Below are 13,890 nucleotides of genomic sequence, written 5' to 3' on the forward strand. Positions count from 1 at the left end.
AAGACACTGGAAAAACTAGAACTTTACCTTTTACTGTGGGGCCTTGAGAGCAAAAATAAATACAGCCAGGCTGAGGGGGGCCGAAACTGTAATGTACACTTCATTTTTTTCATACTTATTTTTGATATCTCTTGGATCCCTAAAAAGACCAGCACCATTTTATTTATTTATTTATTTAATTTATTTTAAATCTCAGCTGTGACCCCTCACGTGCGCGCACACACACACACCAGGCTCTGGACTTTCTGGGCATAAAACTTGACACCATCTCCACTCTGCATACTTCCCTTGCGAGAAGGAAGGTAGATCATACCCAAGATAGCTCACAGCACCTGATATGTAGTTGGTAGATCTAAGATAAGGTTTGCTAAATTAGAGTATCCCTGTTTAAATGAAACCACTGAAAACCATTATGTGTTGTGCTCCACTTAAGATATGCCTCAGTAATACATGTTTCAGGAAGCAGCAATGGGGAGTGACAGCTGCGTAAGTGAGATAATAGTAGTTTAAACTCTGCGTAATGGAGGACACATATAGTCAGTGCCAGGTAAATAAGTGGCATTTACCAAGATGTTAAATACAAATGACACAAACTTTTGTCACTTCATCTAGAAGTTGTTAAAGTTTAAAAGAAAAAAGATCAGATAAAGGTAAAATGCAGCTACCATTGCTTTTATTTTGGCATTTTTGAACATAGTATGTGGTATTACTAAGTTTTTATCGGACACTCTTTGAAAGCTCATGTTTTTAAGTGAGATGCTTAATCAGGACAACCATTTCTCCACCTAAGTATCCCAGAAATAGAATTGTGCTGTCTTTGGTGAGCAACCTGTCAAACTAGCTATTAATGTGTGGGATGACTTCAGGCATCAGGCAATTAAGTGTGAATGATGTGAGGTTAGTCTAAAAAACAATAAAAATATGGGTTCTTCTAGGTGACCTGGAGACAGAAGCCAAAATGGAGAAGGAGATGAATTGCTTTTACTTAAAAGCCCTTGATGGATTTGTCATGGTTCTTTCCGAGGATGGTGACATGATTTACATGTCTGAAAATGTGAACAAGTGTATGGGGCTCACTCAGGTGAAATATTGACACACTTTTAAATGCAATTTCAATGTTGTGCCTATTGTACATTCTTGACTACTCAGAGCTAGACTCACACTCTTTTATTTCTACAGTTTGAGCTGACTGGGCACAGTGTGTTCGATTTTACCCACCCATGTGACCATGAAGAGCTGAGAGAAATGCTGACGCACAGAAATGGTAAGAAGAGGCTACTCTTTAATTTAATGACAGATGGTTCCTATCTGTTGTATAATCAGATGCTGATATTATCAGTTTTGATATTGTTTACCTCATTTACTTGAATAGGAAAAAGCCTGAATCCACAGTTACCTGGTTACTGAGACTTCTATGACTTCTTTAGAACAGGCACCAAAGGTATTTAAAGAATAAAATAACCGTGAAGGGGAAAAAAGGAGTCAGTAGAGAGAACTACTTGCTACACGTCACTTCTCAGAGCTTGCAACAAATCTAGTTGGGACACTATAGTAAGAGGTGTCAGAAAGAGCTGAAATTCTCCCGAGATCTCACGCTGCTTCGGGGGATGGATGTTCTGAGAGATGCGAGTTACTCAGTAGTGCTTAAAAAAAATATATATTGTCTCAAATAAAATTATTGAAGATGGAAGGAATGAAAATGCCTGAAAGATAAGAAACATTTAGAGGTAGGATGAGTATAAAGAACATCTTAGTTGGTTGATGTAGAAGAATTTGAAGATAATAAATCTGTATTTTTCTGTACTGGGTCTTGGAGTGTGTGTGCAGGGCAAATCTTTCCACAGGATGCTGGAAGAAGTTATATTAAGGTTGCAGTTCTCAGAAAAGGTATAGAAAAGAATCATGCAGTAGCTTTATAAATTTCAGATGATTTAGATCTTGCCTCTTGCTTTGGCATGAATTTTGGAATAACCAAAAGTATTTAAATTAAATGGAATCTTCAGCTAATACTGGTCTCTGACTATGCGGTTGCTTCACTGCAGTTCTTTATTCTGAAGTTACTGTCTTTTTGACACAAAATATATTTGATAGTTTTTTTTTCCTCTGTACTAGAATGGAACACACTAATCCCATTTTCTCCAACTGCACTAGAGAAAATTAAAACTTCCACAATCCTGTTACTCATCAGCCATTTGCAGGCTCAGTGTAGACTGTGCGATTGAACTACTATATTTCCACTGCAGCAAATAGGGGAAAAAGTTCAAATATTGGGTATGTGGCAGCCAAGCAAAGCCACTGTGCTTATTTCCAGGGAGAATGTCACGGAGGGTAGGTTTACATTGCCGATGGGGTGTAATTTCCAACTTGGATAGACATACCTGTGCTAACTTTGATCGTGCTAGCACACTAAAAAGAGCAGCGTAGCTGTGACAGTGTGGGCTAGTTATCTGAATACTGACCTAGGGTCTTGGACAGGATTGTACGCAGGTGACTAACCTTGACTGCCACCTGCACTGCTGTGGCTGCACTGCTGGTTTGATCAAAGCTAGCACAGATACATCTATCTGAGCTGGAAATTATACCTCCATCTGCATTGTAGACCTACTCTGAGTCCCTGGAATGATTAAACAGAGGATGATTATAAATTCCTACACGTCATCAAAATGCGTAGGACTTGATTCTGTTTTCTCACACCAAGGTAAATCAGGAGTGACTCTGAAGTCAGTGGAGAAGACTAGTTCAAAGCCAGTGTAAAAGGAAAAACAGGCCCTTTTAATGTTAATACTAAAAAAAGAAGAACAGGAGTACTTGTGGCACCTTAGAGACTGACAAATGTTAATACTGAATTTTCTAAATCTTCCTGCCATCATCGCTGGTCCATGCATCCAGTGCTAAACTGAATCTTTGTACTTGAAGCACTTAAGTGTATTGAACAGATGCCATATTCAGTACAGCAGGATATAAATGGATCTGTTGCAAAGATAAATTATTTTTAAAGACTGCAGTTTCATAATAAGTAGATATAATGTAGACCCGTTCTGGCATGTCTAAATTAGTCAGTTTTCAACATGGCTTCCCTACTCCCTCACTCAAAAGGTCTTTTCTGTATATAATTGAGTTCTGTTTCCTGACTTCAATAACAAAAGTGTGTCTTGATTTGTTATCCCTACAAGGCTAGCATGGCTTTGAATAACCTAGGTTCTGTTCTGGCTCACATATAACAGAATTATTAACCCATTTACAGTCTCGGTGCTAAATATTGCTGTGTGTGATTGTACAGGGGTAACTGAAGCTAACATTTGGCTAGCAGAAACATTTATTAATAATGCTGGACAATCACAGCACAGTTTAGTTTCAGATCCCACTTTGTGTTTTCAGAATTGTTTTTAAATTGACAACTTTTTATATAATACTTGCACAGATCTAAGTCAGCAAGAACTAGTAAACGTGCCATCTTTAAACAGCTGCTTCTCGGAGTAGAACCACACATTAAGATGTTTAGACAGATTATTCAGAAAGTAATAATGATGGTAATACAGACACTCCCCGGGTTACGCAAACCCGCACTTACGGAAGAAGTTCCGTAAGTCCCATAAGCGGTGGGGTTTTTTTGTTTGTTTGGGTTTTGGCGGGGAGGGGGGGCGTAAGTGTCGGGTATACATCCCCGACTTACGCAAAATTTGACTTACGCAAGGCGTTCCATTTCGGAAGTCAGGGAGCGTCTGTATTGTGATATTGTAAATTGTAGATTTCTGAATATGCTCTGCCTAGTTCATGCACCCAGAAACTGTGTGCTGTTTAAAAACTTTGAGTTTATATGTTGTTGCTGTGATCCTCTGAACATGTGCATTCTATCAATTTTTCTTCCTGTGACTATCATAGTAACTGTGTTGTCTTTAGAGTATGAACAAACTATTTCATACCTGTAACGTATGCTAGAATGAGCCTGTATTCTGTAAGCTTCCAAATTGTACCAGGTCGAATTGGTGGCATGAACTCATTATGAATGCATTCCTGCAAACTAACCCTCCTCCACCATCCCCAAACCTTATCTGTCCATCTGTATTTCCACTCACAAACACACTAAGCTGTTTATGCTTATGTTAATGAAGTCAATTTGCACTAGGGTGACCAGACAGGAAGTGTGAAAAATTGGGATGGGGTGAGGGGGTAATAGGCGCCTATATAAGACACAGCCCCAAATATCGGGACTGCCCCTATAATATCAGGACATCTGGTCACCATAGTTTGGACCTTCTCTTCCCAGTCTGAGCAGTTTGTTCCTGTTGAAATAGCCCTCTCTGAAATTCCGACTTCTAATTTTTAACACAACGCTTTAAACAAGATTGGTCTTCAGAGGTTTGTTTTTAATGAATCCAGGTGCACTACAATTAGATGATTTGTACAGTAACCTAAAATGGCATCCATTAATATTAGGTTGCACTAAGATTTCTCCATTGACTTCAAGGGAGTCGAAGGTGTGTTTCAAAACTTGGTTAATACTTATTGTACAATTCTAAGTTCATATTTAGACCCGTTCCTGAATCTGTAACATGGACTTGACCACAATCTTAACTCCTGCTGTCATGAGCATGGTGCTATAATGAAATAATTTTGGGGGTGGGATGTGTAATAGAGCTGTTAATCTTTCAGCAGTTCTCTCACCCTATTTCTCCTCCCCCCAATCCTTTGCCTATCTTCATGTTCTGTGTTTCTCTACTTTACACTATAAACTCTTTGAAGCAAGGGGCCATGGTTCCCTAATTTCTGTAAAATCCCTTGTAGCGTTCCAGATGGTATAGAGATGGGCTTTAATAAAGGCTGCTCAGGATTACAACAGAGCAAAGTACCCATTATTAAGGAGTCGTGATGCTCCTTCAACAGCAATCCCGCCCTGAGTGGCTAGGCATCTGCTTCAGTGCCAGCCTTGGAGACCTCTGTGCAGCAGCAGCAGCAGCATGTTACTCTCCGTAAATCATGCAGATTATTAATCCTGAATTTAAATACACCTCTACCTCAATATAACGCTGTCCTCGGGAGCCAAAAAATCTTACCGCGTTATATCGAACTTGCTTTGATCCACCAGAGTGCGCAGCCCCGCCCCCCAGGAGCGCTGCTTTACCGTGTTATATCCAAATTCGTGTTATATCGGGGTAGAGGTGTAGTGGTTTTTTGTTTTTTGTTTAAATACAGAAAACCTAAAGATAGGCCAAAATTGGTGCAATATATCTTTCTTTTTTCTTTTTTTTCTTCCACCGACCATGGGTGTGAAGAGGGTTCAGACTAATTTCCTGTGAGTTTAAAATAGAGATTGGGGGGAGTGTGGGGGTGGGGAGAAACAATACACATTAATTCTCAGTCTCTCTCTCTCCATCTGCCCCCACCTTGAAATGAGGGGGATTACTATAAATGGGACCTTGAACCTATCCTTGCTGTTTTTGCAAGACCAGCACTGCAATTTCTTTTGCCCATCTCAGAGGAAAAACTTACCTGAAAACTCCTCATATCCAAAATGAGGTCAGGCCTCCCAGCATGCATCATTCACATAAAAATAACCATTTCGTCTCTACTTTTGTGTGTCCTTTATTTTAGTCACATAGCTAGTTTTGCTGCACTTATTTGAAGCTTGTGAAGGTGATGAAATACTCACATTTCACTTAATATTTTTTATTAGGTCCTGTGAAAAAGGGCAAAGAACAGAATACAGAGCGTAGCTTTTTCCTCAGAATGAAGTGTACACTGACCAGCAGGGGAAGGACAGTAAATATAAAGTCTGCAACATGGAAGGTAATCAACCATGGGGTATACATGAATATTGATATGACTAGAACCTTTGCTTTTCAGATCTCATTAGGTGCAAGTATCCACGTTTGTAACAAAGTATAAAATAATTCGCTTGCAGCAGTGCAATGTGGCATTCTCCAATTTCTTGCTGATTTGGTAAAACCTACAGTGCACTCTTGTGACTGTAAGTTCTTAAATATGCTGCACTGCAACTTAGAACACATCTAGGATGTAACTGAAAATTAATTTTCAAAATAAGAGAACCTTTTTAATACTGACCTTTCAACTTAAGTCAGGAGTCACTAATAATTATTAAAATATTTGTGTGACGCTTCCTGCTCTTGCATAAAATTAAGTAGGATTACATCATGATGATGACTGATTCTGATTGACTTTAAAGTGGTTAACTTTGTGAAGGAGGCTAGCATTATTATTCCTCTTTTGCTGGTTCTCCCCCACACCATAACTGGAATACAATATAGCTAATTTGAGTCTCTTAAAATGGATTCATCTTATTTCCCAGATAAAATATGGTCACTTTTATATATCCAGTGACTGCACTCTGTTTAGAAAGTTTCTGTGGCTTTCAGTTTGTCACATATTCATGATCAAATCCCCAGTTATACAAACAGTTCTGACTTCAGACTCATAGGGAGGCAGAAAGTGATTGCCAGGCTTTTGTATTTTAGGAATATTTGGAGTATGATGGAACTCTCTCCTTCCACCTTCATCCCCACAAAGAATGCAAAATACAGCTTCGTCTTCCATCTCTGTTTCAAACAGAAATATAAGCTGTGTCTTCTGTCTGTGTTTCAATTTGAAACATAAGCAATCAAACACCATCTGCTAATGCACAGTGCCATTGATGAGTGATTGCACTCATCTGTTGGCTGTAGAGGCAATTTTCAAAGATGAATCAATTAACTTTAGTATAAATTCAATGAGCACCAAAAAGGAAAAAAAAGTTGGTAGCCAACTTAACATTTTTAATGTGCATAGTGTAAGTGGGGAGGAAATTTTATTTACGTAACTGTAGCAGATGTCACATATGCTTGAATGCTGCTATTGCATTTTGAGTACTGACGCCAGTAGTTCACCTAGGGAGAGAGGAAAGCCACTGCCCACTTATGAAATTATAACCGTTGTAATGACGATCTCCTGTTCCAATACAGAACTTAGTTTTTAAGTGCTTTTTTTTTTTTTCCTGTAGGTACTTCACTGTACAGGGCATGTTCGTGTGTATGATGCCTGCAATAATCAGACTCTCTGTGGATATAAAAAGCCTCCCATGACATGCTTGGTGTTGATTTGTGTACCTATCCCTCATCCATCAAACATTGAAGTCCCTTTGGACAGCAAGACATTCCTCAGTCGCCACAGCCTGGATATGAAATTTTCGTATTGTGATGAAAGGTAAAGCCAAGTATAAGCTCTGACAAACATTCAATGCATTATTGTAGTTTTTATATTTGTGGGTAGTTTTATTTCTTAACTTTTATCCATCTATAAAACTGAGTTCATATGTGATACTTCAGGTTTTACTAGCTTGTCATTTTTTTTAATTGGTCAATATATTTTATGTAAAAAGCAAGTTTTGTTTTTTGTTTTTTTGTTTTTTTTTAAACCTGAAAAGTTTACTACATTAAGGAAATAATTCCTGTATGGAGTCATCACTTACGGAACAATTTGAATTGGCAGAGTAGCACCTTTCATCCAGAAGGATCCAAAGGCACTTTAAAAATTAGATACCCTTTTACCCATCAGTGAAGTGCAGCCACCTCTGGGATGCTGCTAATTTCAGTGTTTTATATTTCTTTATAAACCTTTCTTGCATGTGTACAGTTGACCACTTCTGAGCAAAATTCTTTTATCTAACAGGTTCATATTGCAAACATAACTTGTCAAGTTCAGAATATGGAATAAGTAACTTTACAACATTTTATTTAAAACTCAAATCAATAGCAATGCATGCTACTTGCTTCTTATTGATAGAATAAGCCGTGGTCGGAGATTGCGTCTTCTAACTTAAACTGTCGCTTCATCAGATTGCTGTTAGATTCAAGCAAATATTGCATGTTAGTGCAAGTGTTTTCTCAGAACTGGTCTGCATGCAGAAATGGCACTGATTCAGCCAATTTAGTGAGATCAGTGCCGTTTCTGTGTGTTGTTTCTCTGGTTTCTTTTGATATAGGCAGTTAAACTGAGTGCTCCTTTTTGTTCTGTGTACAACGCTGCCATCTAGTGTCAGATTTCAGAGTAGCAGCCGTGTTAGTCTGTATCCGCAAAAAGAACAGGAGTACTTGTGGCACCTTAGAGACTAACAAATTTATTAGAGCGTAAGCTTTCGTGGACTACAGCCCACGTGGTTATTGGATTTAAATCCAAAAAGACTTTCACTTGTAAAAGTTAGGATTGCTGAAATTTCAGATTCTCATTCCTCTTAAACAATTACAGAATTAAAACCATTACAGAATAAAATAGTGCTGAAGCAGGTATAATGTCTTATCTATGTTTGATTTAACTTCTGAATATAGCATTGGAGAGACAAGGTGGGTGAATATAGTATTAGCACAAATTGCATACTACATCCTGTACACCATTGTCCTGTATTTAATAAGAAAAAAATTGATGTATGAAGACCTGAGGTTAGATTTGAATAACCAGAAGTGGAGGGTTATGAACATTCCAGCTGGTAGTAAAACTGTGCCTCGAAATACTAGTGGAATAGGACTATGAGATCTTTGAGATAGGCGAACATCAGAAGAGACAAGTTTTCCTCAAAAAGAACAGGAGTACTTGTGGCACCTTAGAGACTAACAAATTTATTAGAGCATAAGTTTTCATGGGCTACCGAAGAAGTGGGTAGTAGCCCACGAAAGCTTATGCTCTAATAAATTTGTTAGTCTTTAAGGTGCCCCAAGTACTCCTGTTCTTTTTGCGGATACAGACTAACACGGCTGCTACTCTGAAAGTTTTCCTCAGTTTAACCCTGCTTGAAAGGAAAACTGTCATTTTACATGCACCACTGTTGCTGGCAATGTATTCATCTGGGAGTTTCTGGTTTGGAAGAGATTGCATCTTTAGAACCATTAACATCTACATTAAATTTATTCATCTAATCATCAAAATAAATGATTGTTAGCCAAGTGATCAGGGATGCAGAACCATGCTCTTGGTGACCCTACACCTCTCCCAGCCATAAGCTGGGACTGGACGACTGTATGGGTCACTCAATAATTACCCTATTCTCTTCATTCTCTCTGAAGCACTGGTACTGGCCACTGTTGGAAGATGGGATACTGGGCTTAAATGTACCATTGGTCTGACCCAGTAGGGCCATTCTTATGTTCTTATCTACTTCTCTATTTCTGCTTTCACTTAACCTTTTTTCTTTTTTCTTTTCAATTTAAAGAATTACAGAGCTGATGGGATATGAGCCAGAAGAACTCTTGGGTCACTCCATCTATGAATACTATCATGCTCTGGACTCTGATCATCTGACCAAAACTCATCATGATAGTAAGTAGAAAGACAGGCTATAACTCTCTGTAACTTAAGTCCTAGGGAGGTTGTGGAATCTCCATCTCTGGAGATATTTAAGAGTAGGTTAGATAAATGTCTATCAGGGACGGTCTAGACAGTATTTGGTCCTGCCATGAGGGCAGGGGACTGGACTCGATGACCTCTCGAGGTCCCTTCCAGTCCTAGAATCAATGAATCCTTTAGATAAGATAAGGAGGGTGGGGGTGGGGGTAGGAAGGGAATTATTTGAAAGTTTTTAATAGCAAGTGTGGATCTGAAGTGATTAATGTATATTTTTGCTTTAGCTACTTCATTATTCTAAAGTTGACCTTTCTGCTTTAGTGTTCACTAAAGGGCAAGTGACTACAGGACAGTACAGAATGCTTGCTAAGCATGGTGGATATGTCTGGGTTGAAACTCAAGCAACTGTTATATACAGCACTAAGAATTCCCAACCACAGTGCATAGTGTGCGTAAATTACGTCTTGAGGTAAGCTGTGAGTAGTTAAACACTTTTTGCATGTTTCTTTATTATAGATTAAGCCAAAGCCCAAAGGATCTGACTTCAAGTTAGATAGGTTCTGGCACTTACTATCTCCTTTATAAGCAATGCTTTGCAATTGCCTAGAAAATTGCCAGATACAGGGTTTAAGGGAGCAATAAACTGGGAAGTAGAGTTACTCTTTAATGTATACCTAGAACTCCCATTGATGTCAATGGGGAAATCTGAATGTAGAATGAGGATGGATTCTACAGGAGGGGTGCAGCAGGGGGTTGGGGTATAGGAGGGGAGGGGGTGCAGAGTGCAGGAGGGGGCTCAGGGTAGGGGGTTGGGAGCGGGGCGCAGGAGGGGTGCGGGCTATGGCCCGGCGCCATTACCTCGAGCAGCTCCAGGGTGGCAGCAGGGCTAAGGCAAGGATATGGTGCCGTCTGCTTCCGGGAGCGGTGTGGGGCCAGGGCAGGCAGGGGAACCTGCCTTAGCCTTGCTGTGCCACGGGCTGGCAACCCCACGGACTGGATTGAAAGCGCTGACAGGCTGGATCCGGCCCGCAGACCATAGTTTGCCCTCCCCTGGGCTAGATAGATGTAAATCGAGATCTGGACCTTTTGTCTGGAGTTTTTCAGTGGTGTTTTAACTCTGTCACAAAGCAGTAGTAGTTAAAATATAATCTTTCCTCCCGTTTCTTCATCAGTGTGACATTTTGTTGACTCAAAACTTAACTTTTCACTGGTAAAATAACTGCATTGCTAATATTGACTGCAGCTTGCTGTTTTTGGAAATCTTTTGAATTTCTTCAAAATTGTGAATGAATCTGTAATAATCATTAAGACAGCATATAAGTGTTGTAAAAAAAATTGTTACAAGATTTCCATCTCAGTGTTTGGTTTTTTTTTTTAATCTGTTTATTACTGACATTTTCATAAAGCACAGCTGTCCTAATTACTTACGTGAAGTTATCCTTTTATACTATCGCAACTGGTTGCTGAGAAGATTGAATTTGAGGGATGAATGGGCAATAGCAGAATTTTAAAAACTCCTGTATTAATGAAAATGCATATACCATGAGCAAAGAGAAATAAAATAGAATTGTCAGAATTGTTTCTAAACTTCCTATGAGCTGCTCTTTAAAGAATAATCTTTTTTTGTTTTTGACAGTGAAATTGTACAGAAGGAGTTATTTCTTTCCCTTGCACAAACGGAGTGCGTGCTGAAACCAGTGGAGTCTCCTGATATGAAAATATTCAGCAAGGCTGACCTAGAAGATACTAACAGCCTCTTTGAAAAACTTAAAAAGGAACCAGATGCTTTAACTTTGCTCGCACCAGCTCCTGGAGACACGATTATCTCTTTAGATTTCAGCAGTAATGGTGGGTTTGTGTTTAAGTCAGAGACCCTATTAATTAATAATATTAGTGCATGTTAAAATAAACATTAGAAAATAACTTGCCAATACCATTTGCCTAACAAAAAAATATTTCAGCTGCTGTTATTTAATGAGGTCCATAGACACACTCCGCGTTTTTACTTAGGTTGATGGTTTTTTTTAATTTTTATAGAGTCTGATGAGCAACAGTATGATGAAGTTCCTTTGTATAATGATGTAATGCTCCCCTCATCCAGTGAGAAATTGAAGAATATAAATTTGGCAATGTCCCCACTTCCTGCCTCTGAAATTACAAAGCCACTTCGTAGCAATGCTGACCCTGCACTCAATAGAGAAGTTGTATCAAAACTGGAGCCAAACACAGAGCCACTAGAACTTGCATTTTCCAGCCACCAGAGGCAAGGCCAGCCAGCCAGCCCTTCTGATGCAAGCACTAACCAAAGTTCACCTGAGGTCAGTCATACAATTTGGGAAGACAGTCATCAAAATAAATGTGAAGTAGGCTTTTGAGTAAATATCTCTAGACAAAGTGGTGTGAACAGAGTTTTTAGAGTATTTGCGTAGTATTTTGATTGTATTTCTAAATTGTGGCCATGTAATGTTAAATTATATTTACAGCATAACCTGTCAATAAAAGATTACTTTACCTTTCAGTTTGAAAGCTATATTTTCCATTTTTTTAAAAACTAGAAATTAAAAGTGCATGTGAATATGTAACTGCTTTGAGTACATCTTTTAAGGAATTTAGGATTCAGAGATATGCTTATTGCAATTAATGAGTGAGTTACAGCAAATCAGTGTATAAACTTCTGACACATTTATACCTGTCCCACATCCCCAAACTGTGGCAATCTATTAAAACTGATGATAGTGAAACTCTGGGCATATTTAGATGAATGCAAATACTATCCAGTCCCATTGAGTTTTCATTAAATTTTTGCAATTATAGTTTGGTTGCACGTTGTATGTTTTTTTTAGAGTGAAGCTATAGAATCATAGGACTGGAAGGGACCTCGAGAGGTCATCTAGTCCAGTCCCCTGCACTCATGGCAGGACTAAGTATTATCTAGACCATTCCTGACCGGTGTTTGTCTAACATGTTCTTAAAAATCTCCAGTGATGGAGATTCCACAACCTCCCTAGGCAATTTATTCCAGTGCTTAACCACCCTGACAGTTAGGAAGCTTTTCCTAATGTCCAGCCTAAACCACCCTTGCTGCATTTGTTTCTTGACACAATGCAAAATAACACAATGTTGAACCAATTGAAAATTTGTACTTAAAACTGAATTGAATTGTCTTGACAGCCCCGTAGTCCCAATGACTATTGCTTTGACGTGGATAATGATATGGCTAATGAGTTTAAGCTGGAATTAGTGGAAAAACTCTTTGCAATAGACACAGAAGCGAAAAATCCATTCTCTACTCAGGTATGTACATTAAGTTAAACTTGCGTGTCATCTTAAGCCTATCCTAGAGTGCAGTATTTGTATGCTTATTTTATCAAATGTTAAAATTAATGTGTTAAATACAGGAGCAGTATTTCTGAAAACTAAAGAAGAGTTGGTAGCTGGTTTCTAAATAGTTTTTGAGATCTAAAAAAATGGTGCTCACAAAGCACTATTCCAGAGGTTTGGGGAGAGAGGAAGTGGCAGACAATTTACAGATCATTAAGGCATTCTTGGGTATTGCACAGATACACTAGAAACTTTATTTACCCATTTTATTATTCTTTCAGGAAACTGATTTAGACTTGGAGATGTTAGCTCCTTACATCCCAATGGATGACGACTTCCAGTTACGATCCTTTGATCAGCCGCCTTCACTGGAGAGTGGTTGCGCCAGCTCTCAGAGTGTGGCCACCAATACCATATTTCAGCAAACCCACGCACTGTCTACTGCCGCTGAGGAAGTAACACCAGTGAAAACAGAATGCATGGATGACATTAAGACTCTCATTGTTTCTCAGTCTCCTGTCCTCATAATCAATGAAACCAACAGCGCCCCAGCATCACCATATGGTGCAAATCGAAGTCGAACTGCATCTCCAATCAGGGCTGGAAAAGGAACATTGGACCAGATGGAGAAATCTTATCCAGGAACACCCAATTTGTTAACAGTCACTTTGAGTAAAAGGTATTTTAAAAATGAAGCTGAAATCCTGTTACCCATTAATCTTGAAGAAATTAGACCTGTAATATATTTCTCTAGCCTGTACAGTAGAGCTTTATTATCTGCTGTCGTCTTTGATCCCTTTTTTGAACAAGCTGTATACCTTTATTTATGCTTTAAAAGAAGATTTTAAGTTTAGTGCACTTCGACAGCAACTGGAGTTGATTTCCCAGAACCTTTTTTGCATTTGTATTTACATCAAGTCTTTGTATAGAAAACAAACAATTGAACCATTCTTGTTCATATTTTTTCTTCTGCTCCTCTTCATACTGAGTTGTGCAAACAACAGTCCACTAGGCCATCTGAAAGAGGGTATGCATAAGTAATTTCTTGCCCAGTTTCTGATGTGATGCAGAGACTGCCTTAAGCTTGGATGTTATGCTTAAAATAAGTTGTACTTCCATAATATGGATTATGGGCATCCATAACAGATTTTTATCATGACATACAATGTCACCAAATCAGAATTTCAATCCATTTGATAAAACAAAGTAGCTTTCCCTGTGCACGGACATGCAAAATGGATA

General features: G+C 38.8%; 1 protein-coding gene across 1 annotated transcript in view; it reads left to right on the forward strand.

Moving 5' to 3' along the window:
• HIF1A (hypoxia inducible factor 1 subunit alpha) overlaps positions 1-13,890 on the forward strand; it is a 44,191-nt gene that overhangs the window by 23,956 nt on the left and 6,345 nt on the right. The window contains exons 3-12 of the mRNA XM_034767660.1: positions 936-1,081; positions 1,180-1,264; positions 5,675-5,787; positions 6,995-7,197; positions 9,197-9,303; positions 9,649-9,796; positions 10,964-11,175; positions 11,365-11,645; positions 12,499-12,621; positions 12,930-13,327. Of these exons, the coding sequence (XP_034623551.1) occupies positions 936-1,081; positions 1,180-1,264; positions 5,675-5,787; positions 6,995-7,197; positions 9,197-9,303; positions 9,649-9,796; positions 10,964-11,175; positions 11,365-11,645; positions 12,499-12,621; positions 12,930-13,327 (1,816 nt within the window). The remainder of the gene's footprint in view (positions 1-935; positions 1,082-1,179; positions 1,265-5,674; positions 5,788-6,994; positions 7,198-9,196; positions 9,304-9,648; positions 9,797-10,963; positions 11,176-11,364; positions 11,646-12,498; positions 12,622-12,929; positions 13,328-13,890) is intronic.

This window comes from Trachemys scripta, chromosome 4 (assembly GCF_013100865.1).
Source record: "Trachemys scripta elegans isolate TJP31775 chromosome 4, CAS_Tse_1.0, whole genome shotgun sequence".
NCBI classification, from domain to species: domain Eukaryota; kingdom Metazoa; phylum Chordata; order Testudines; family Emydidae; genus Trachemys; species Trachemys scripta.